Source organism: Aethalodelphis obliquidens, unplaced genomic scaffold (assembly GCF_003676395.1).
Source record: "Aethalodelphis obliquidens isolate GAN/ISIS:26980383/991018 unplaced genomic scaffold, ASM367639v1 scaffold10, whole genome shotgun sequence".
In the NCBI taxonomy this organism is placed as follows: Eukaryota; Metazoa; Chordata; class Mammalia; order Artiodactyla; family Delphinidae; genus Aethalodelphis; species Aethalodelphis obliquidens.
This window is the reverse complement of record NW_020837954.1, coordinates 26,553,452-26,576,550: the sequence shown is the minus strand read 5'-3', so window position 1 is coordinate 26,576,550 and position 23,099 is coordinate 26,553,452. Positions and strand designations below refer to the sequence as shown.

General features: G+C 46.2%; 1 protein-coding gene across 2 annotated transcripts in view; it reads left to right on the top strand.

The window, feature by feature from the left end:
- NID2 (nidogen 2) overlaps nt 1-23,099 on the top strand; it is a 78,856-nt gene that overhangs the window by 54,655 nt on the left and 1,102 nt on the right. The window contains exons 9-19 of one of the 2 annotated variants that reach the window (XM_027111235.1): nt 2,916-3,059; nt 3,761-3,889; nt 4,844-4,987; nt 11,626-11,745; nt 12,577-12,807; nt 16,464-16,685; nt 17,308-17,477; nt 19,697-19,826; nt 20,239-20,410; nt 21,231-21,388; nt 22,552-22,675. In XM_027111235.1, coding sequence (XP_026967036.1) covers nt 2,916-3,059; nt 3,761-3,889; nt 4,844-4,987; nt 11,626-11,745; nt 12,577-12,807; nt 16,464-16,685; nt 17,308-17,477; nt 19,697-19,826; nt 20,239-20,410; nt 21,231-21,388; nt 22,552-22,675 — 1,744 coding nt within the window. The remainder of the gene's footprint in view (nt 1-2,915; nt 3,060-3,760; nt 3,890-4,843; nt 4,988-11,625; nt 11,746-12,576; nt 12,808-16,463; nt 16,686-17,307; nt 17,478-19,696; nt 19,827-20,238; nt 20,411-21,230; nt 21,389-22,551; nt 22,676-23,099) is intronic. The other variant, XM_027111236.1, reaches the window with a different exon arrangement.

Below are 23,099 nucleotides of genomic sequence, written 5' to 3'. Positions count from 1 at the left end.
TGATTAAATGAGTAAATTAGTTCCAGATCCTCTGTCAGAGAGTCAAGCTGTTCAGGAGGGTAAGGGTGAAATACAAAATGTCTTAAGAAGGATACAGCTCTTCTTTATTTACTATAATAGGAGAAAAGCTACCTAGCCATAGAGAATGGATAACCAAACATTTTTAGAAATGGGTTTTGAATATAGTGCGTTTGGAAACCAAATTCTGAGCACAGGGCCTCAGGCTCAGAAACGGTTGACGCTTGGTTTAAAGCTGTGCTGTCACCATCTTGAAACTTAATAATTTTTGAACAAAGAGTCCCACATTTTCGTTTTGCGCTGGGCTCAGCAAATGATGTGGCCGTGCTGTCAGTGAAGTCTGTTTTAAGTCAGCATGATGTAATTACGCACACTTTCTCCTCAATTTCAGGTACGCTAGTGTGTCCTGTCCAAGTTTGCCAATCAACTTTTGTGCTGCATGTTTTTTCTTTTAATACCTCACCGGGTGGTAAACTCCTGACATTACATATACTCACTACTCTCTGCTGGAGTGTGCCACGGTGAAGTTTTGATACTGCAAAGTACTGAACATGAGGGCTAAGCTACTAGTGTTTGTAAACGAAAACATTTCAAAGCTCACTTCTTCCTTTGACTGGGTACGTCAGGAATTGGTACAAAACCTTCTCCTAAAATGGAGAGAATAATGGGGGGCAGTCAGGTTCTTGTCTCACGTGGGGCCTTCAGTGAGGATGCAACCCTGTCTTTCTCAACTGCAACACTCAGGGGACTGACTCAGGACCTTGGGCAATACGATCAAGTCAACCCCAGTGCTGTGCTCCCGGGCCCGTCTGGCAAGAGAACCAGAGGGGAGGGCTGAGGGACGTCCATGGATGTCTGTGTGATTTGGGGAGCGAGGCCTCTGCTGGCGTACTTCAGCTCCTCAGGTTTAAAAATGCTAGAGCCACTGTTGGTCCTGTTTACTTGCAAAGATTCCGTTACTCCAGCCAATGTCACTGAGGTGAACTGAGGGTAAACCCATGGCCCTCCTTATTTTCAGGCCATAATGTGGGAATCAATGATAGGAGAATATTCCGCCGCGGGACCACACATGGTGCTTCTTATAAAGCGATGATGGGAGTTTACCAGAAAGTGAAGGCGTCCCATCAGGGACTCGGCCAAGGCATCCCCATTCACAGCAGACCCATAGAGGAAACTGGAAGAGTCGTAACGTGGGTGGTGGGCTAGCACTGGGGAAGTGGCCAGGCATCCTAAGGACTAGAGGGAAGCCCATCTGTGAGGTAGGCGACAGCAGCAAGCACTTGGATCTAGACTGGGAATTATGTGGGTGAGGCCCACCCACGTGAGGTCAGGGGGTGGGGAGATGTGTGTGAGCTAGAGTGAAAGCAAAGGGAGTCCAGGAGGAGTTGGTACTGCCAAAGTCTAGGGATGCCAAGCTGCTGGTTTCTAGGGCAGTGAGACAGCTGTGGAGGGCAAGGTAGGCTTGTTCACCAAGCTGGCTGTCGAGACAGAAACCCGGGGACAGAAGTCTAGTTATCATGACTTAGATGGAGCCCCATTAGGAGCAGGGATGGCTTGAGGTAGAGCCTGGGAGGTTTGGGTGGGGCTCATGCAATCTTTTGAATCTAAGGTCAGAATTAATTCTCAGGACTGAGACGAAGCTAAAACTGCAAGCGAGAATGAACTCTGCCCGGCTGGTGAGGAAGAAGGAACGCAGTCACGGGGCTGTGTGGGCTGGCCTGTGGTGGAGTTTCCTTTCACATACATTGAGTTGGGTTTTCTTTATTTTCTTCAGCAGTTCTAGCAGATATAAGCATTATTTTTATTCTCATTTTACACCTGAGGAATTGGAGAAGTAAATGGAAGTGCCCAAAGTTAACGGATTCATCCAGTCTGGGCAACTGGGGCTGTCTCCAGCGCCACCATCTCTGTGCTCTTGGCTTTGATTAGATGACTTTATGAAGTTCCTTTGGTGGTAGTTGTAGCAAAATGATGGAAAGCATGGGTGGGCTCTGCAGCCAGACTGCCCAGCTTTTTGATGCATCCACCTCTTCTGGCTGTGTGACCTTGGGCAGGTTACTTGACCTCTCTGTGCTGCGGTAAAATGAAGATGATGACGATACCTTCCTCACGTTATAGACGTGAGTATTTAATGGAATGGTATATGTATGGGTTTAGAACAGTGCTAGGCACATAAGTGCTTAATACACATTACTGTTACACTCGATCTAGAAGTAAAGATCTTTAGGGAAGATTTCAGATGTTAACAGTCATCACTACCCAGTGGATGGACAGAGTCATGGCAAGGTTAATCCTAAAGAGTAAATACTGTGAAAGCCATTCCTATTTATTTGGTCTTATAAATTTTTTTTTAAAAAGCAAGATTTTCTCATTAATTGAATTTTGACCCATGGAATAGTGCACTTAGTGAGAGACTGCGCAATTAGGAGGCAGAAATTTTGGGTATAAGTCCTTGATGTACCACTTCCTGGCGTTGTGAGCTTGGGCAATTTTTCTAATGTCTCTCGCTTATTTTCCTTATCGGTGAAAATTACCAATAAAAGGAATGACAGCCTGCCTCAGAGAATTATCCTGAGAAGATAGAATGAAAGCACTTTTAAATAAAAGGATGCCATGTGTTGGATATTTTAATTCCCTGACACAAACCTGCTGTAAACAAGAAAAGGTTAGTTGTCTGCAGAGTGGGCAAGGGGAAGCCATTCTGGAATCGAAAACTGCGACGCAGATGATCCGCCCTCGCTTTGGATATTAATAATTTAGTAAGGTCGCCAGGCGGGCCCCAGACAGACAGGTCCACAGCCAGTTCCAAAGACTTGCCGATCTTCTTTCTTCTGTGCCGTTCTCTTTATGACAGCCAGATTGTGATTTTGCTTTTTATTTTCTCTCTACCCATGCAGGGGACTCAGATCCCACCCCAGTGAATCCTTGCTATGACGGGAGTCACACATGCGCTACCACGGCTCAGTGCCATCCGGCGACAGGTGTAGACTACACCTGCGAGTGTGCATCTGGGTACCAGGGAGATGGACGGAGTTGCGTGGGTAAGAGCCGTATGCTCTGCGTTCCCTCATGGAGTCCTCCAACATTATATCCGTAGAAGACAAGCGTCTGCTTTGTCGTCTCCATGGATCAATGAGTTTAGCAGCTATTCATCTAAATACAGCTATTTAAAAACTAAGCATATTCTGGTTAGGTTTAAGAGGGTAGTTTGGAGGTGGGTATTTCTGGCTGGGACTCTGAAAATGGCTTTTGTAATGCCTGGATATTTTACATTCTCAAATGTTGTCATTTTAAGACGGAATCAAGTATTTTTTACATTCATTAAAGAGTGCATTTTCTGGTTACCTTCAGATTTCAGACATTCACCTATTTCTTTCACTTACTGTATCTCAAAAGCAGTAGTGGAAATGTCTTTACATTTTAAAAGAAAAATCGTTACTTTGTGTGTTTCTCTTCTAAATGTTCAGAATTGTTTAAATATTTAAAGAATTCTCAGAATATTTGTTCAAAACATATCTCCCTGGGGCTCATACTTGAATGACTTGAAATAAATGCTTATGTTTATGACGATCTGCAACATGCGTCCACATCTGGTGCTTGGCCTACATTGCAACCCCTGTTGAGTCTACCAACTGTTGGTCCCATTGAAACCTCTTAGGGGTGAGCAAACATTGAGTTTGCGGACCTTCCACCTGTGGGGACTGTGGTTTAAGCAGCTTTTTCTGTTCTTATTCCTTCTTAGATGTAAATGAATGTGCAACTGGCTTCCATCGCTGTGGCCCCAACTCTGTGTGTGTCAACTTGCTGGGAAGCTACAGGTGTGAGTGCCGGAGTGGTTATGAGTTTGCAGACGACCGGCACACCTGCGTCTGTGAGTGCCAAAACTGTGCCTCTTTTTAGCCAAAATCATGCTGAACCTTGCTCTTGGACTCATTACTGTTTCCACTTCTGTTATACAGAAGTTCTGTTGGATGGTTTTTTAGAAAACAGACAATTTACATTGAAATAACCCAAAGCTATGGCTCAGTTCCGCCCTGTTTGTTGGGGTTTTGTTTTTGTTTGGGTGTTTTTGTTGTTGTTGTTTTTCTCTAAATAGATATTTTTGGTGTAAGTTATGGAAGAATGTTCACCTCTGTCGGGACTGCTGTGTATCTTGGTGTTTGGCCCAATCATGTAACAAGACTATGAACTTCTCTAATATCAGCAGGTCTAGATAGAGGTCAAATGTTTCTCAAATTAGAATGAAATGGATTTGTAATTCAAAGAGGCCTGTCTCACTTGACTGGTCAAAGAGCTCCGTCTGTAATAAATATAGCCTTTCTAGAATTCCAGAAAAATCCTTGACCAAAGAGTGGATCCGAAAGAACTAGAATTCCAAATTCATCCCACTGTTAGAGCTAGATGATATTAGAGACAACCCCCTTTTTAATGCAGTGAGATGAAAAAGTAGTGATCACAGAGACTGTGTGTGTGTGTGTGTGTGTGTGTGTGTGTACGTACGTACATACGTACGTACATATGCGGGCATGCAAAGCAGCAGTGCTCTGGGGAGTTATAAACTTTAATCAAGGACAGTTTTTAATGACTGATCTTCATGCCTAGTGTTATAGCCACAAACCATGACCAGCACTTCTCAAATTTTAATATGCATACAAACCATCTAGGGATCTTGTTAAAATTCCTATTCTGATTCACTGGCTCTGCTCTGGGGCCTGAGAACCTGCATTCCTTATAAGCCTCCAGATGTCCCGATGCTGTTGGTGTGCAGGGTTCGCCCATTCGCAGGCCTGGGCTCTTGGACATCCTTGCCTTCTTCTCTTTTCAGTGATCACCCCACCTCCCAACCCCTGTGAGGATGGCCGTCACAACTGTGCTCCCGCCAGCCAGGCCCAGTGCATTCACCACGGAGGCAGCTCGTTCAGCTGCGCCTGCCTGCCTGGTTACGCCGGCGACGGGCACCAGTGCACCGGTGAGTAACTGTGGGCGGCCTCAGCGACCCTGAACGTTGCTTTGGGTGCACATCCCCAGGGCCTCTCAGAAGCCTCTCCCTTCCTTTGACTCACACCGCTGTGGAACTGCCGAAAGAGAAAGAAAAGGTGTCCTTTGAGTCAGAAAGAGAGGCCGAGGGTGATTGCCCTGGGACCAGATTGTTGAGCATGTATGGTGGTCCTTGGAAGAGCCGTGCCTGGAGCAGTGGGGAGACCCTGCCAGCTTGTAGCCTTCTGTTCCCTGGAGCTAGTGTAGCCAGGAGGGATGTGGGGAAAGGCATATATCCTCCTGGGAGGAAGTCTCCATCCTTCAATCTCTCTGGCTAATGGCTTAATTCAGCACTTCCAGTCCTGCCTAATTTTTAGTTGCTATTCCCCTGCGTGAAGTGGTAATTTAAGCTATCTCTAAACATACATACAGCTCTTTCTGTGTAATTTATTCCCTTTCTTCTCTCTCTCTGGAAGGGGAGAGGGAGAGAGAGAGAAGAAGAAATAAATCCACAGATATAAAAGGATATTAATGCATACCTAAGTACTCAAAGCTTTTCTCCCAGAAATCTGTCTTTAAGACTTCATACTGAACTTTATAAAATCACTAAACCAGAAAGCAGGACTAACTGTTCAAATTTAACTTAGAAATGTATGAGGTTGTAACTGAAAAACTAGGCATAACACTGATTATAAATCTTCATGAAACTGGGATTAGTAGTACCTTAATATAGAGATCATTCAGTAAATCTACATAATCACTAAAGATCTTCAAAACATCTGTCAGTAATGCACACAAATAATGGTTAAATGAGACACTGGGAATGAGAGGATGGTGGGAAAAGGGTTGATTTTTAGGAATAGAAACCTAAAATGCAGGCTTTCCCTCTCTCATCAAATTGCTTCTTGCCTCTGTCCCCGTATACCTGGGCCCACTGAGCTGATTTGCTAAGAACAGCCTTGTAACTCCTGGGAGCTTCTTAACTGATCGAATAGCTTGACCCTGACCTCCTTGCTAGATGTTTGATTCTCCTCCTCCTTCCTTTTCCCTTTGGTTTCAGCAGGACAGGCTGAGTGGACCAGCAGCCTGAAGCCATATGTTATTGACAGAATAGACATGTCAGGGCAGCACAGCCCCTCTACTCCTTTCCAGATGTGGGGTTTTTCGGGATTGTCTGAACCTGGCTCTTTAATGTTTCCACTTCTGCTGTACAGAAGCTTAGCTGTATGGTTTACTTTTGAAAACATAGTTTATATTGAAATGACCCAAAGCTGTGGCTCAGTTCAACCCTGAGTTTTTTTTTTTCTCCCTAAAAACACCCTCAGTTTATTTATTTATTATTATTTTTTAAAGAATCAATTTTATTTATTTTTGGTTGCGTTGGGTCTTCGTTGCTGCACACGGGCTTTCTGTAGTTGTGGCGAGCGGGGGCTACTCTTTGTTGCGGTGCGCGGGCTTCTCATTGTGGTGGCTTCTCGTTGCGGAGCACGGGCTCTAGGCGCGCAGGCTTCAGTAGCTGTGGCACACAAGCTCAGTAGTTGTGGCTCACGGGCTCTAGAGCGCAGGCTCAGTAGTTGTGGCACACGGGCTTAGTTGCTTCATGGCATGCGGGATCTTCCCGGACCAGGGATCAAACCCGTGTCCCTTGCACTGGCAGGCGGATTCTTAACCACTGAGCCACCAGGGAAGTCCCACCCCCCAGGTTTAGACAGAGCTCGGGTGCATTTCAAGTTAGGATGAGGTAGATTTGTAAGTCACAGATGCTTGTCCCAGCTGACCGGCCAGAGAGCTCCATGTGTAATAGATACTCTGCACAGACAGAGGTACCCTCTAGGTCTGGAGGGAGGGGTGTCAGGTGACGCACATAAACTTCTCATGTTTCTGCTAAGCCCCGCAGTGGAAATACTGCTATTTCCACCGCGTGGGACTCATCCTTCATTTCGATTTAATACACTACTGTCTCTCAGAAACGAGAATGCACAAAGGAAAAAACCTGGTCAGTAGAATTTCATGTTTAAACATCTGGCTGCTCAGGCCAGCAGAGATGGTGTTTTGAAAGTATTTCATTCCTTAGGTCTTTGGTTTAAAACAAAGAAGTTGAGATTATTGCAGCTTAGATGTGATGACTGTTAAAATCAGAATGTTAATGTAGGTGAGCTGCTTCTTGTTCTAATCCCTTCTAGAATCATTCTCTCTCCCTTCTTTTAACTTCTGCCTGTCCTGTAGGACTTGGGTTACAGTTTGGGGTCATATTAGGATCCTGACATTAGCTACTTTTCCATGCTGGGAGTTTTATAGGGTTGTCATTCTTTGTTATTGTTGTCTTCTTGCTGATTTCTGCCATGTTCAGTTGTCCCTGTTTTATCTCTGGTTCTCTATTTTTGAGATTCTCTCTGGAACCCACAAACTTAAAAATAGGCCGAGCCCATCCATTGCTTCCCCAGTGTATTAGTGATCTACTGCAGCATAACCAATTGCCCCCCAAAACATAGCAGCTTAAAACAATACACATTATTATGCTCTATAGGGTCTAGTCAGGGGCTCTCTGCCAGACCTGGGGCCTCATCTGAAGGCCCAGGTGGGGAAAGAGCCTCACGTGGTTATTGGCAGGATTCAGTTCCCCAAGGACTATCGGACTGAGAGCCTCGGGTCCCCGCTGGCTGTTGCCAGGAGGTGACCTTCAGCTTCTTGCCACGCGGACCTCTCCTACAAAGTAGCTTCCTTCATCAAAGCCTTCAGCAGGGGGTCTGCCAGCAGGTTGGCAGTGATCACAAAAATGACATCCCCTCAGTACTGCTTTAGTGTCTTGGTTGGAAGCAAGTTACTCAAAGGAAGGGGATTACATAAGACACTGAATAGCAGGAGGAAGGGATCTTTGGGGACCATCTGAGAGGCTGCCTGCCATAGTTACCCTGTGGTTGCCGTCCAAGCTTCCAGACTGTGGGGTAGTAGAGAATGAATAGTCATTTTCCTAAATACCTGTGCTGTGCATGAATCAGGCTGGGCTAATCATGAAGGAGGCTTGCAGGATAAGTATATAAATGTGTGTGGGTGTGTGTGCATTTTTAAAGGCATGTCACAGTGTGCATGTGTCCCAGTGACCATAGCGATAGAGAAAGAAGAGAAAAATAGAGATGAAGCCTCTATTTTGTGGAAGGTGTGCACACTTGAAACACACATTTGTTTTCACTCCGTCAAACTAGCATTAAAAGGGTGTGTGGGTTTTTCTCCAGCCAGTTTGTTAAAAACCAGGTTCCCCGGGGAGGCTGCACTTGGCTTGGGTTCTCCGCCTAGTCTGAGTCACTAAGAGGAATTACTTCTGTGCAACTAGAATGAAATCTTTCCAGCTTCCCTCAGTGGGGATTGATTTCAGCCCTGCATTGGTGTGAGCTGGATATTTCTCAGGCATGTGTGTCCCTGTAGGTCTTGATGATCCTGCCGGGTGGAAAAGCAGAGTGTTTTGAGCTGGGACCTTTCCTCACGTGTGAGTTGAGGTACTGGGTTACACATGGCCCATTACCCAGAGAAGGGCTGTGAGGAGAGGTACTTACACTGTCCTCTCTCGTGGTTTCTACTGGAAGCATGTCGATGCGGGTAAGGTATAGTAAAGTTGGCGTGGCCACAGCAGAAGCAGAGAAGAAGCTGATTATACTCACAGGTCCCAGAGAGCGGGTCACTGCATGCCACACAGGATGCAAAGGGCACAGCCAGCAGCAGGGTTCTTGACCGAGTAGGTGGGAAACAAGAACTCATGGGTCGAAGCCTTTGTTGGGGTCTGGAGGCGGGTCGATTTGAGTTGGCGCCAGGAAATTTCACTGGGTGGTTCCAAAGCAAAGCAGGGGAGGTAGAGAGGGGGAAGCTCGAGTCCAGGGGTTGGGTTTGTTTTGAAGGGATTTCAGCTGCTTTTGGGTGTGGGCTCAGAAGTAAGGCAGGGAGAAGAATGTTGAAGCACCAAAGCATGAACTCAAAATAGAGAATTTTTAATACAGTTTCCAAACAGGTTTTCTTAGCAGCTTGGTAGAGGACAGAATGGAGAATTACACTGAGAACAAGCCATCTTGCGTTATCTGACTGGTAAGGGGCTCTACTCTGCCTGAACCTCGCTGCATTGACCTCAGTGTTCTACCAGTCCTTGAAGACCCCAACAGTGATGGTTAAGTAGCCCCCCGTCCCCAGTGGTGTAACAGGAAGCTCCTCCCTTGCCAAGGGGTCGAAAGTCTCTCTGCGCTTTCTCTCGACACCTGACCGCCTGTGAAATTGGGAAGACTTCTCCTTTACACGAAAGCTCGGGTTTCCCCCCCACACACCTCAGGACTGGCGCTCCTAAGGAGGGGTGTAACCTGCTCCGTACCCAGGCCCCGGAGTAGCTGGTGAGGCTCCAGCTTCCTGTCACGGTGCAAGGTTCTCCAAAGAGGGTGTTGGGCACTGTGCTTCAGGGAGTCTTCAACTTCTCCAGCTTTGGCGGACAGCTGTTGTTCACTTGTGATGCTTTCAGTCTCTTCAGAGACCTTCTCCCTGTTGGTCGTTCATCAGTTATTGTCTCCCCTTGACTTTGGTATCTGTGGGAGGATGGCTGCTCTTTCCGGTCTGGTCAGAATCCCTAGGCCATAGTCTTTAAGAACATAACTCGGTACCTCTGGGGGAGTCCTCTTTCTCTTAGTTCAAAAATAATCACAAGCAACTGATCCGTGGTTTCTAGAAATAGGCCCTGTATCTCAGGAATTCCTGCTTCCTGCCATTGCCTGGGGTTCCTGTTACCATGAGAAGTACTTCTAGCATATGCATTATGAATAGCTTTAAATTCCTGCATTTGGCTCGACGTTAATTTTTACAGCTTTGGTTTTATAGCATCTTCCAGTCCCAAGGATCTGGATGGGCACCAGCTTCATCCAACTGGGCATTTGAGTTGTCCTACTGAAGAGACAGAGGGCCAACCTCAACGATAATTAAATAGGACACTATAGAATCCATGATGATTGCATTGGAGATAAGCTTTTTGTTGTTGTAATTATTTTTATTTGGTTTATTTTCGGTTAACTGAGGAGCTAACCAGCAAACCTTGTTTGATTCTAACCTTGCAAATGAATTTATAACCACTTTCCAGCCTTTGTCAGTGAAAGGAAGGTGACTAGACAGGCCCACTGCTCATCTAGGCAGAGCCTCTCTGGGTGGCATTGAACTTGGTTGTGTGGGGCATTCAGCGGTTTTGGACTTCAGAGTAAACTAATTTACGTGCAGTAAACTCCCTGAGCCTGAGGATAAGCAGTATAAGTGATTACATTGCTAATTACGATGTCAGAGATTCCTCTCCCCTGAACAGAACGCCTGTGTTGTGTATCCAGCTCATCCACTTACTGGTACCTGGGAAAGGCCCTTAGTCATGGGAAGGTGGCTCAGTGAAAGCATGGTCACAGCAAGGGTGGCACTGATCGCCCTAGAAGAGATTTCACCTGGGTCCCGGAGGCTGGGCGAGGAGCCACGTCTGACTGACGTCACATTTCAGGGCTGGAAGTCTCTGGCTTCCAGGGTGCAATGTGTCTGTGCACGAGCTGTACAGAATTGATGCAGTTCTCTCCTTCTGGGACTCCTCTTCTCTAGGTTTTACACCGATCACCCCGTCCCGCATTTTTCCCTGTTCACACGTTTTAAAAACATAGATGCGACTACTCTGTTTTATTTTCAGTCGAGCGTTGATCAGATCTACACCCTTTATCCTTCTTTTACTCAGGAAGACTTCCTGTCTCTGAAGATGGCTTATCTCTACCACTGGCCATTGGTTTCCACAGTTATATTTTCAGACTTTTCTTTATTTATTTTTTGGCAGCAGGGTGGAGCGGGGGTGGTGTCTTGCTATTGTCAGCCTGTGCTGATTTCAGTAAATAAAAGGAATGTAAGTCAGCCTTTGTTTGAAGTTTCAGGATGTTGCAGTTTTGAGAAATGTGAGAATTAATCCTCACGGTACCATATGGAGAATGTTGGGACCTGAATTGTTTGTACTGATAAGCCAGACAAATTTAGATTTTCTTTTCTGTGTGTTGTTTCAAAATCTCTGATAATATTTTTCTGATACTTTTCTATTTCTTCTAAAGGTGGAAAGTAAAGAAAATTTCTGATTAATTGGGCATTCTAGGTAGTAGGACTCTCTGACTTTGTAAGACTGAATGGGCTTCTTACTTAGTTGAAGAAGTATTTGGAGCCTCAATGGGTTCTTTGCATCTGTAAATCAGTGCTAAAGGGAGATGGTGCCAATAAGGAAAGGAAAAACAAAAACCTATTGTTACGTATATTTATTATATGGAATACAATGGAAGGGAATGGATGGTTTATGGACCTAGTTCAAAGGTAAAAACTTCCTGGAATTCACTGTAGATGAAAGGTGCCAGGATATATTTCTCTGTGAAGTATATGTTTGATTTCTACACTGAACGTGTCCCTCGACTTTGGACTGTTAAGCTTGTCTTTAAGGTGCCGACGTGTTTCTGCTCACGCCCAGGGTCTTCTGAAGTGGAGCCCTCGTGGTTGATCCGCGCGCACTAAAGCCATGTGATGCTATAGATTGTGTGCAGTGAAGTTGTGCCCTTCCTTCCCTCCCTCCCTCCCTCCCCCTCTCTCCCTCCCTGACCACTGCAGATGTTGACGAATGCTCGGAAAACAGATGTCACCCCTCGGCCACCTGCTCCAACACTCCTGGCTCCTTCTCCTGCCGTTGCCGACCCGGATATCATGGGGATGGATTTCAGTGCACACCTGGTAAGGTCTGGGGGGCCAGATCAGGCACAGAAAACTCCCAGATCCTTCAATGCTGTTTTTCTACAGCACCTCAGCCCACTCTTGACTTACCCGGGTCTGAGGCCTGAGTTGGTGGATTTTCCAGGCTCTGGATTTTTTCCTGCATTATTTCTGGATGCCTAGTTTACTGATAGTTCACTGGTTATTAGCATTCTGGGAGGCCCGACGTATGACCCATCCATGGTCCTACCTGGTAGCAGTTCTGGTTAACTCTCCTGGTGATCTGCTTTGCTTTGATAAGTGCACAATTTAGATGAAGCCTTGAGATCGAGCTGACCGACCAGGAGGCACATGCAGTAGTGAGCAGGGAGTGAGCCCCCATGGTGACTGTTCTAGTAGAACTTGGCCAACACGGTGCAGTCTAGCAACTGCCCTTGACCTGGAGTTTCTCAGACTTCATCTCTGGACCTCAGGGGATGAACACAGTTTTAATTGTTTTCTCTGGAGTCTCTGGGGATGTTTGGACAGAAGTCATGGGTTGCTCTTCATTTTACCCAAATAGCAATAGGACCCTGAGGGCTGAGGGGAGAGGCCTGTTTCACTGTGTCATCAGCCAGGACTTACAGGGCAAACTGTGGGAATTAGGGAGAAATTAGGTAGATAGTGGCAGAGCTAAACTAAGAACCCAGGACTCCAAAATTCCAGCGCCTTGCTATTTTTCCCATGTTATCCTGTCTTCCAGTTATAGAAAAAAAGAAACCCTCAGGAGACTTTGAGGCTGGCTGGTAAAAGTGGATGGGTTGCAATGCCTTTTACTCCTCCTTTGTATCTCCTCTGCTCTGGTCCCGGAAGACCCCACCTCTGGACTGAGACCCTGTGAGCGCCAGCAGCGCGATGCCCAGGCCCAGCGCACTCATCCTGTTGCCCAGCTCCACATCCCGCAGTGCGATGAGCAGGGCCACTTCCTGCCACTGCAGTGTCACGGCAGCACTGGCTTCTGCTGGTGCGTGGACCCCGATGGCCAAGAAGTCCCTGGCACCCGGACCCCACCCGGCTCCGTCCTGCCTCGCTGCGGACCACGAGGTAAGCCAGTCCGGAAAGACACCTGGTCCCAGCACAGGCCTGGGGCAGAGCAGCAGAACGCTGCTTACTGTGGGATAGATTATAACCCCTGCCCAGACCACGCATCATCCTTGCACAGCCTCCTTCCTCCTAGGAACACTTGAATGGTGGGCACACACCCCTGTGCACGTTCATCTTACAGGGACACACAGACCCATGCGTGACATGCATGTTGGACTCCAGCCTCTTAGACAAGTACAAGACTAGAAGTTGAAACTGAGTGTGGAGGTCAGGCTGAGGTCACTGCCCAAATCTGTTACTGCAGCTTAGGGAGATCTTAGAGCTTGATGACCTCGCCAGACCAGCCTCTTGTCCAAAAGAGAAACTGCCTTCCCATGTAACTTTGTATCACTTAACTCTGACTTCTGGAGTGCAGGAGACAGTCCGAAGGCTGTTTTAGTATCAGTGGGAAAAATAAGTATGACACGTGTAGGTGGATGCAGCTAGCGTGCTCTAAGCAAGTAACCCCAGCCCTCTCTAGCCAGGCGCGCATGTCGATGGGGAATCGCTCTTGCTCCTGTCACCTTTAGAAGAGATGCAGGAACCCGTTTTGTTAGCCTGCGTGATCTGAGATGCAGCGCATGAACCTGTCTGTTACCGTCTGAGCACCCCCCACCTGTGTGAGGTGTGGTTCCCAAGCGCTCACAGTTCATGCCAACTGCAGGTTGCCAAGGCAGGTTTCTACGCCTCGCTGAGTTGTTCAAAGACGGGAAGAACTTTTTCTTTTAATACAGAAGAACTTTATTATGAAAACATAGAATTGGTTTGATATCATTTTAGCCAAAATAATTCCTGTACATATCCATGAGCTTGCTATTCAAAGATCCTTTTTTTTTTTTTTTTTTTTTTTGCGGTACGCGGGCCTCTCACTGCTGTGGCCTCTCCCGTTGTGGAGCACAGGCTCTGGATGCGCAGGCTCAGCGGCCATGGCTCACGGGCCCAGCCGCTCCGTGGCATGTGGGATCTTCCTGGACCGGGGCACGAACCCGCATCCCCTGCATCGGCAGGCGGACTCTCAACCACTGCGCCACCAGGGAAGCCCCCAAAGATCCATTTTTACTATTGAAAAGGGTTCCATAAGTACTAGTGTTGGCTTTTAACGTATGAGAGTAAGAACTGGAGAATTACTACCAGTTTTGATCCTTTCGATAATCTGAATTGTGATGGCCAGGACCTTAGTGGTTCTAAGATTCATATAAGTAGAAAGTGTTACTGCTTGATCTAGATGTATATATACCTTTGCTTCCACAGTGACACTCCTAGTTCCTCTCTGTCCCTGTTTTTAGGAAAATATTTTGCAGGTCCAAAAAAAAGGAATACAGAGAAATTCTGTTTCACTCATGCCTAGTCTTTAAAAGGTCTTGGTTCTAACTCCAGCTGGGGTTTGAAGAAATCAGATGGTTGGGAGGCACCTTAAGGGAATGGTTCAGAATTCTATGAAATTTGTTAAGACAGGCATGTGTTAAGAACAGTGATCCAGAAGGGAGCCAAGAGAATGAAAAGTTAATTACTAAAAGAAGAACATGTTCCTTTGTACAGACTCTTTCCCACAGCCAAGCTTCTCTCGCGGTGCTGGTTTGTCTTCGGCTGCCATTTCTGACCAGTCTCATCTGCATAATGGGGTCAGCTTTGAAGGGAGAGAGAACATTCTGTGCCCAAAATTTAAAAATATGTAAAACCCTGCCAACCAGAAATAGAAATAAATCCATGGTTGGATCAAGAAGTAGCTTGAAATAATAAGGAATGATTGGGATGCCCACGTGTAGGTGACGTGAGGTGCCCCTTTCCCAGAAGCTGACTGTGCTGTGTGTCGCATTCCAAACAAAGAGATGGGCCTCGTTGGGTGGTCCCCTGAGAAGCGATCCTCTGAGTTTGTTAGGTGGATCTGGGGCAGCGTTGGGAACTTCTCCAGGGAATCCCACCTTGTGATGGATGATGAGTGTCTGAGGAAGTGGCATTTCCTTCTCTGGTTCCTTTGAGACACATCTGGGTGAGGAGGTCAGTCTCTCCTTCTCCAAGATGTTTTAAAAAGAGCTTTGCTTCTTGTGGGTCATAAGCTATAGAGACAGCCTGAAGGGCATCCGTTTCCCACAAACGTCGTGAGTCCTGGAGTTGTGCTCATTGGGTTTGAGCTCTGAAGATTTTATTCACCATCCTTTCCTAGGGGAGGTGTAGGTGCTGGAGCCCAAATGTAATGTTTCCAACTATTCTTTGAAGCCATTGGAGGTTTTGACCAAAGGAGTGACATGAAATGAGTTTTTTTAAAGGGACTCTTTCTGGCTGCCAGTTGAGTTTACTGTGGGGTGGTGGAGAGGGTGGGCAGGAAAGATGATGGAAGCAGGGAAACCAGTAAGAAGGCTATCATAGTAATCCTGGCATAAGATGACAGGAGTGGGTGTGGTGAGATGTGAAGATATACAGCTGACGTTTTTTGACATATCAGACGTGGAGAGTGAGAGAAGGGAGTCGGGGATGACTGGGCCTGAGCAATGGAAAGAATGGAGGTGCTGTCTAGTGACATGGAAAAGTCTAGGGGAGAGCAGCTTTGATGGCGGAAAGCCCAGTTTTTGTTCTCCTCCGAGATCTCTGTTACACATCCACATGGTATAAGTAGGTACTTGGCTGTATGATTCTACAGACCATAGGCATGAATTGCAGGAATTAATGAAGAAGTACCTTCTACTTAAGTTCCTTTAGGTAATCGTATCTTAGGAGGCTGTACAAGTTAAACTGCCTGAAGCAGTCCTCTCAGAGAACCGCCGTGTTTGGGACAGAGCCTTGGCAGCCCTGTGGAAGCAGTCTGGGAAAAAATTGCAGGCAGAGAAACTGCTCTGCAAGGGCAGCTAACAGGAGTTTAGGCATGGTGGTGAGGAAGGGGGGTACGGGCATGGGGGGCAGGGGGAAGGATGGGGAAGGAAGCTGGAGAAAGGAGGGGACAGAGCAACATGGTGGGAAGCTGGAGCCTCCAGAAGAAGGTTCAGCTTTGAGATAAGCCCAGAGCAGGGCGGCCAAAGGACTTCACAGAGCTGCAGTGTCTCACAGTCAGTATCAAGTTGTTTGCCACCAACTCTCCTATGCTCACACATACTAATTACAGTAGGTTTTATTTTTACTCAGGATAGTTTTCCAATGGACAGATAGTCAAGGCCATGTAAGTAGGGCATTCAGTAATACTTTCTAAGACACGCTGGCCAATGTCAAGACAGCCCTCTCAGACGCAGGTCCTGGAGTTTGAAACGAGAAAGAATAAATATTGGCTTTAAGCATCATGTAGGCCCTGAGTCCCCAAGGACTGTTAGACGCCCCTTCCCAGGCTGAACGAGCCTTGCACCCCAGATGTTACCTCCTCTTGTTCTTTCCTGATGTGGCTGGGCCTTGATGACAATCCTTCTGGCCTAGGGAGACAGGAGCATCAGGACGACCCCTTTTCCTGATGCCTGTGGAGAACTTCTTAGAGCACTTTGCTACTCGGGGCCAGCATCCAGGGGCTTGGCTGAGGTGTCGTTAATGGACACGAGGAGGAAGAAGGCCAGGAGGCCAGGAGTGGGGATCTTAAGCCATGTGCTACATTCCGTCCTTGGTTCACAATCAAAGGCTTTCTGTCCCCACCTGCTCAGAGCCCACCCAGAGGCCCCGGACCGTCTGTGAGCGCTGGAGGGAAAGCCTGCTGGAGCACTACGGTGGCACACCAAGGGACGACCAGTACGTGCCCCAGTGCGATGACCTGGGCTACTTCATGCCCCTGCAGTGCCACGGGAAGAGTGACTTCTGCTGGTGTGTGGACCAGGACGGCAGAGAGGTGCCGGGCACCCGCTCCCAGCCAGGCATCACCCCTGCATGTAAGCACCCAGGGGCAGCATCTGAGGTGTCCCTGAAGGAAAGCTGCCAGCTGCGGGTGAAGGTGGGGGAATGAGGGGTGAACAGGTCCAACAGAAGAAGTCGCTGATAAGCCGTGTTGATTTATAACCTGGTCTGCCCCAGATCCCGATTCAGATTTAACATTTGGTTTTGTCATTAACAGTTTCTGTAATTAGAACATCTGGAACTAAATTCGATATGCAGTTCCTCCTCCCTTCCCCTACTCTGAGCCCAGGGTGAAAGGGGACACGTGTCACCCTGGGGCCCCAGAGAGAAGCTGACACAACACTGGCTCTGGAGTTTTTCCCTTAAAAAAAAAAAAAAAAAGAAAAGAAAAAGAAAACTTTCTCCTTTGTTCTGAGGGGAATGTTTTGTTGTCTTCCTCCCCAGTAATTGGCAGTGATTTACATAATTGATCTTTGGGGAAAACCCCTGAAATTAGAATTTCTTTTAAGGAACATCTGGAGCACATCTGTCCAGGGTGAAAACTTTTGATGTTTCTGGAGGCTCTGGTATGTGGGAAAGTAACTTTTCTTCCCCTCCCCCCACCCACCCCGTTTCCTTCCCTCTCTGCTGCCCATACCCTCCTCTTCCCCACGGCAGGTATACCCACAGTTGCTCCGCCCACAGCCCGGCCCACGCCCCGGCCCGACGTGACCCCTCCACCTGTTGGCACCTTCCTGCTCTATGCCCAGGGCCAGCAGATCGGCCACTTGCCCCTCAATGGTACCAGGCTTCAGAAGGACACAGCCAAGACCCTGCTGTCGCTGCATGTAAAGTGGATTTCTCCCCCGGGGGGGCGGGTCTGCATCGGGTTTCCAGATCTGGGCAAGGCCTGAGGTGGAGGGGGATCCTGGAGGGTTTCTGGGCTGCGGTCTTCGGGAGCCTGACACACAGAAGAGGAGGGGGCTCTCTGTGGCTGGGAGTCACGTCTGACTGACCAAGGCCGCTTTCTCCGGTTGGCTCATGGGGTTTCGGATGTGTGGTAAGGGAATTTCAGAGTTGTCAGCGTATTGAGGCGGCCTGTGGGGATCCAAGGGAAAGTGACAGAAGGTAAACCCGGGTCCCCAGCATTCTCTTTAAGCCATAGACATCTCTGCAGAGATCCTGGAAGCCAACTAATGACGGCCTCATCGTTGCAGCCCTCTGCCCTCCCATTTGGTTCTGTCGACCAGCCTCTTATCTTCTTTGACTCCGTCATAGATGAAACTTTGGGGAGCGTGGGTGATCGTGGAAAGGAACGGACAGGGCTTTCCCCAGGGGATGCTGGCTGCTTCCTGAGCCAGCAGCCTCCCTACGGTCAAGGCACTCCATTTTGGAGAAGGGATTTCTTCTCTAAAATGTTGCAAAGAGAAGGGAGTTCACCAGAAGGGCACTGACACTTACAATGGAAAATCGCCTAATTCCGTTTCTAAACTTCACGCTCCAGGTATTCGCTCATCTATGAGAAAGAATAATACAGCGTCCATGTTTACATTTACTTCTGTTAATGAATAACCTCTTATCTGGTCCAAAAAAGTTTAGAAGTAGCCGGTGTTCAGAAAAGAATGTGGGGTTTTTTGTTTTCAAGATGTGAGTTGTGTATGAGTTTCCAAATACTCGCTGCTGTTTGTAAAGTTTCTCTAAAAGAGAAAATTGTCATCACCTCAAGCTAACTGTCTATTTATTCTAGCCAAGTCAGGCGGCTTCACTGCATTTCTGAACTTGCCTCTGATGAGGGCAGGGTTGTTGATGGTAATGGTGGTGGAACTGAAAGAGAAATGGAATATGGGTTCTAAGCACATCTTGTGGAAACTTACTTAAACTGGGACTTTTTCCTCCAAGAAACCTTGAAATCATTTACATGAGTTAATGGATCCCATGATTCCCTGGGTTAATGGAGGCCCATGCACCCGTGCCCGCGACAGATGACTTTAAATTTTAAAATTGTACTTGACCTTCAGATCCTCCCATATAAACTGCCCACTCTTCCACAGGAGCCTAATCCTGCCTTGTAGTTTCTTGTACTGACTCCTCTCCCAGAGGCATAAGTTCAGGACAGCCCCAGGAGGCTGTTAGGCAAGCAGGGAGCTTGCATGACCTCAGGGATAGCTGGGTGGCCCCTGCATGTTGGCTCTGCACATCTGCCAGGCTTCTCAGAGCAGGACTCTGGGTTGGAAATTGAATGAAGCAACTTCTGTGCAGAGTTTTGGAAAGGAATATCACAGACTTGGCATTTAAAAAAAGACTGCATCATTTATTTAGTAATAAGGAAGGAGGGGAGAGCTCCCTAGCCAGAGGTCAGGTGACCACCATTCCCCAGTTCCTTAACCCATCAAGTTGTATACTTTCTTTTACACAAGAGTACAACTAAATGATTGCCTTGGAGTAAGAGGCAGAGATGGGGGTAAGGGTGACTGCCCCTCAGATAGCAGAAAGATCTCACAGGGGAGGGGAGGGTAGATTTTGTTATATATTGGCAAATTTTAGAAAGGCTTTTTGAAAAAGTGCTGGTAACGTCTGAAAGAGTCAGTTTTTGTCCAGTGAAATATTAAAAGACTTACTTCGCTGAGACTAGCATTTGTCCTCTAATCACTGAACGGGCTAATCTTTTCATGAAATCACTTCTGTCTTTACCACCAATAGTAATAGTGCTTGTTGAGAGCTTACAGTATATTAATTACTGATTAAGGTATTTTATAAGCACTTATGGTATTACTGTTTATAGCAGCCACGTGAAGTAGGTATTGTTATCTTCATTTGGCAAATGAGAAGACAAAGGCATACAGAAGTTCAGTACCAAAGTCACACAGCTAGCAAGTGGCCAAGCCTGGCTCTGCCCTGGGAAGTTGGCCTCCATCACCAACACATCTAACCACTGTGCTTGGCTGCCATAAAACCATGTGATGCAGGGTTGTTCGCTGCAGCCATGCATGAGTGAGGCAGCCGAGCATGAAGTCGGGGGAAATGCAAGGAATCCTAATTCTTCCAATTCGGTGTCTTGGTCACAAAGGGCTCCATAGTCGTGGGAATTGATTACGACTGCCGGGAGAGGATGGTGTACTGGACAGACGTTGCTGGACGGACAATTAGCCGCGCCCGTCTGGAATCGGGAGCAGAGCCCGAGACCATCATTAACTCAGGTCAGCAGCTTCACCCAGAAGACAATCCCCATTCCATTTCATTCTGCCAAGTCCAAGTTGTTTGCCTCTTTTATGCCAAAGTCTCCCCTCTACCTTCTTGATAGGACTCTGAATAGAAAGGGCTTGCAGTAAGAATTCAAGGTGCGGCTACAGTTGATGCTGCCTGGCCCCAGCCCTGGGGATGCCTGCTGCCATCAGGCTGGGAGATCTTGTTAGGCTAGAGGGTACTAGAGGTGGCAGAAGAAGAACTAACGCGGGATCTGTTCCTCTATTGACTCCGTGTGTTTTGACTTAGAAACTCTCAAGACTTTTTTCCCCCAAATATTCAAACATAGTAATAAGCAGAGCTCTCTGCTTCAGGTTCACCTTTCACAGCTGCAGTTGCTCCAGCCCTGCCTTTGTTTTATTCCAGGTCTGATAAGCCCCGAAGGACTTGCCATCGACCACTTTCATAGAACGATGTACTGGACAGACAGCGGCCTGGATAAGATAGAGAGGGCCAGGCTGGACGGCTCTGAGCGCAGGGCCCTCTTCCACACGGACCTGGTGAACCCCCGCGCCATCGCTGTGGATCCGATCCGAGGGTCAGCCGGGCTTCCCTAATTCTCCTCTGTTACCTGTAGATCCTCATTTGAAGCCCTTGGGCTCTAAGTACAGTTGTAGGCGAGGGTCAGAACATGGGCATAAAAGTTCAAAATATATTAAGTTAATAGTATTCACTGAGGATCTACTAGGTGTCAGGTGCTGTTTAGGCAAAGACAAGGTCTGTTCTTTCATGGAGTTTATGTTCTACTAGGAGGAAATAAGACAGTAAACTAATGGATAATAGGAAATTATTAAGCCTGTGATGTGATACACAGAGAATTCAGAGTATGTGAGTGAGACTGGGGGGCACTTTGGATCAGAAAATCGGGCCAAGCCTGAGACAGCACTTCAACCGGAATGAAGTCGGTCTCCTCCAGCAACACATTAGGAAATCCCAGCGTTAAACCTGCTGTGAGGTTACCTGCATGAGCTGGTGAGTAAGCAAAATTCAGACACCAGGCATGTTATTTCTCTGGCCTCATTTTCACAGTGGCAACAGTCAAAAGAACAATGTTTCCTGTCTATGATAATTGCTAAGGTCATCAACTGGGACATATAACTTGGTCCGTGTTTCAGTAGGACTTGTTAGAATCAGGGAGGATTTCTATACCTTGAGAAACTCTTGTCATATTTAATGGGGCTTCTACCAAATGAAATTCCAGAGAAACCTTCAAATCGGTAAAGATAACCTTCAGCTTTCATTTTCAGCGAAGTGTTTTTGACTCAGAAATGCTTAGTGAAAAGCCTCAAAGATGGTTCTGAAATTTGGGTTCTATACATTGGGGAAGGTTTATCTTTCTCCATTTAATTTATCCACAGCAACCTGTACTGGACAGATTGGAATCGAGAAGCTCCTAAAATTGAATCGTCGTCTTTAGATGGAGAAAATAGAAGAATTCTAGTGAATAAAGACATTGGACTACCCAATGGTTTAACCTTTGACCCCTTCTCCAAATTGCTCTGCTGGGCAGATGCAGGTACTACTACTCATGGAATGCAAATACAGAACACTACCATGTTCAGTAAGCGTGGGCACTCGAACAGATTTTACAGTAAAACCAAATCCCACCATTTAGGACTTCTGGCTTACATTTCTAAGAGTACAGCAAATGATCGACTCCTTTTAGGGGGCACTTTGTAATGAATCCTGTGATGAACTTCCTGAGGTCCTGGATGTATGTGTTTGAATCAGGTGGTAAGCTTGAGGGCTAGTACTGTGTCCAACCTACTTTTGTACTGCTTGCCCTTCCTCCACGTGAGCACTTGGCACACTTTTTAGGTTAAAAATAAATATTAGCCATTGTTGGAATCAACAGGCTTAAATGAACAGGAGTTATTTTCCTTTTTTGCCAGTATTATAACATTTATAAATATCTGTTACTTTAACAGTCAGTATGCTATTGTGCTGAGGACAAAGCGATGTGGCAGGATGGCTTCCTTCAGTAATAAATCTGGGTTGCCTATTCCCAGGTTCTCTCTTTCTGTTGTGTGATTTCATTATTAGCACAACTGAAAAGATGCTGTTTCATTATACTGCATTTATATTTTTAATAAGTATTTGAAATTTAAATCAGGGTTCCATGAGAAATGTGAAACTTGGAGATTCTTGCCTCGTTTAGCTATTAAAAAATTTACATTGAAAAATGGAACTTTTAATTCCTAACTAGAAAATAATACAGTCTTTAAAAAAAAAATTAAGGATTTTAGTTAAAAGGCAGCCTTGGCTATTATTATACATTGCTTACAAAGGGCAAGTATTAATATTTGTCCAAATGTTATGTTTGTAACAATTTAAGAGCTAATACAAACTTTTTTTAACACTGATATAATTTCATCTCTAATGTCCTACTTTGGGAGAAACTTAGCCAGATTTCTGTAAATGCAATCCTTTCTTCCAAAAAAGGATTAAGAGTTTAAATTCCACTAAAAACTATAACGCTCTTAAACAAACTGAAGACTGGTAATAGAATAGGAAGATTTTACAGTTTTTAATTTGTATTATTGCAATGGGGATAGAATATTCTAGTTCTACCTTTGTTTCCTTTGAGAATGAATTTACCTGCCACTATTTTTGGTAAAGGATTTTTTTTTTTTCCCATCGCATGAAAGGATCTCTTTTCCCTCTTTGATGTTTTAAAAGGAACTAAAAAACTAGAGTGTACGCTACCTGATGGAACTGGACGGCGTGTTATTCAAAACAACCTCAACTACCCGTTCAGCATTGTGAGCTATGCAGATCACTTCTACCACACCGACTGGAGAAGGTGAGCCTGACACACTCAGTTTGCCTTTCCAGGCTTGTCCAGTTTTGGAGGACACACCACTTGTACCAAATGTTAGTAAGCAACAAGTTTTCATTTCATTCTCTCTTCATTAACAGAGAGATTAACATCATTCAAGTGTTACTGCTTTTAAAAGCATACTTTTACGTCACCCAGAAATGTAATGGTATTGCTCACATGCAGCTTAAAAAGGGCAGAGCTATTTGGTAATAAACTATCCAAAAAGGAAGCACGTTACTCTGAATCTGATCTTCAGAGAATAAAAGACTACCTTTAAATGGTACCATGAGGTATCTAACTTAGTTATGTGATTTAAATTGACTTTTAAAAATGTATTCTAGAAGTCTGGCAGAGATTTCTCTTCCTGGTAAACTGGCTTTTTCTATCCAACCTTAAATCCTATGAA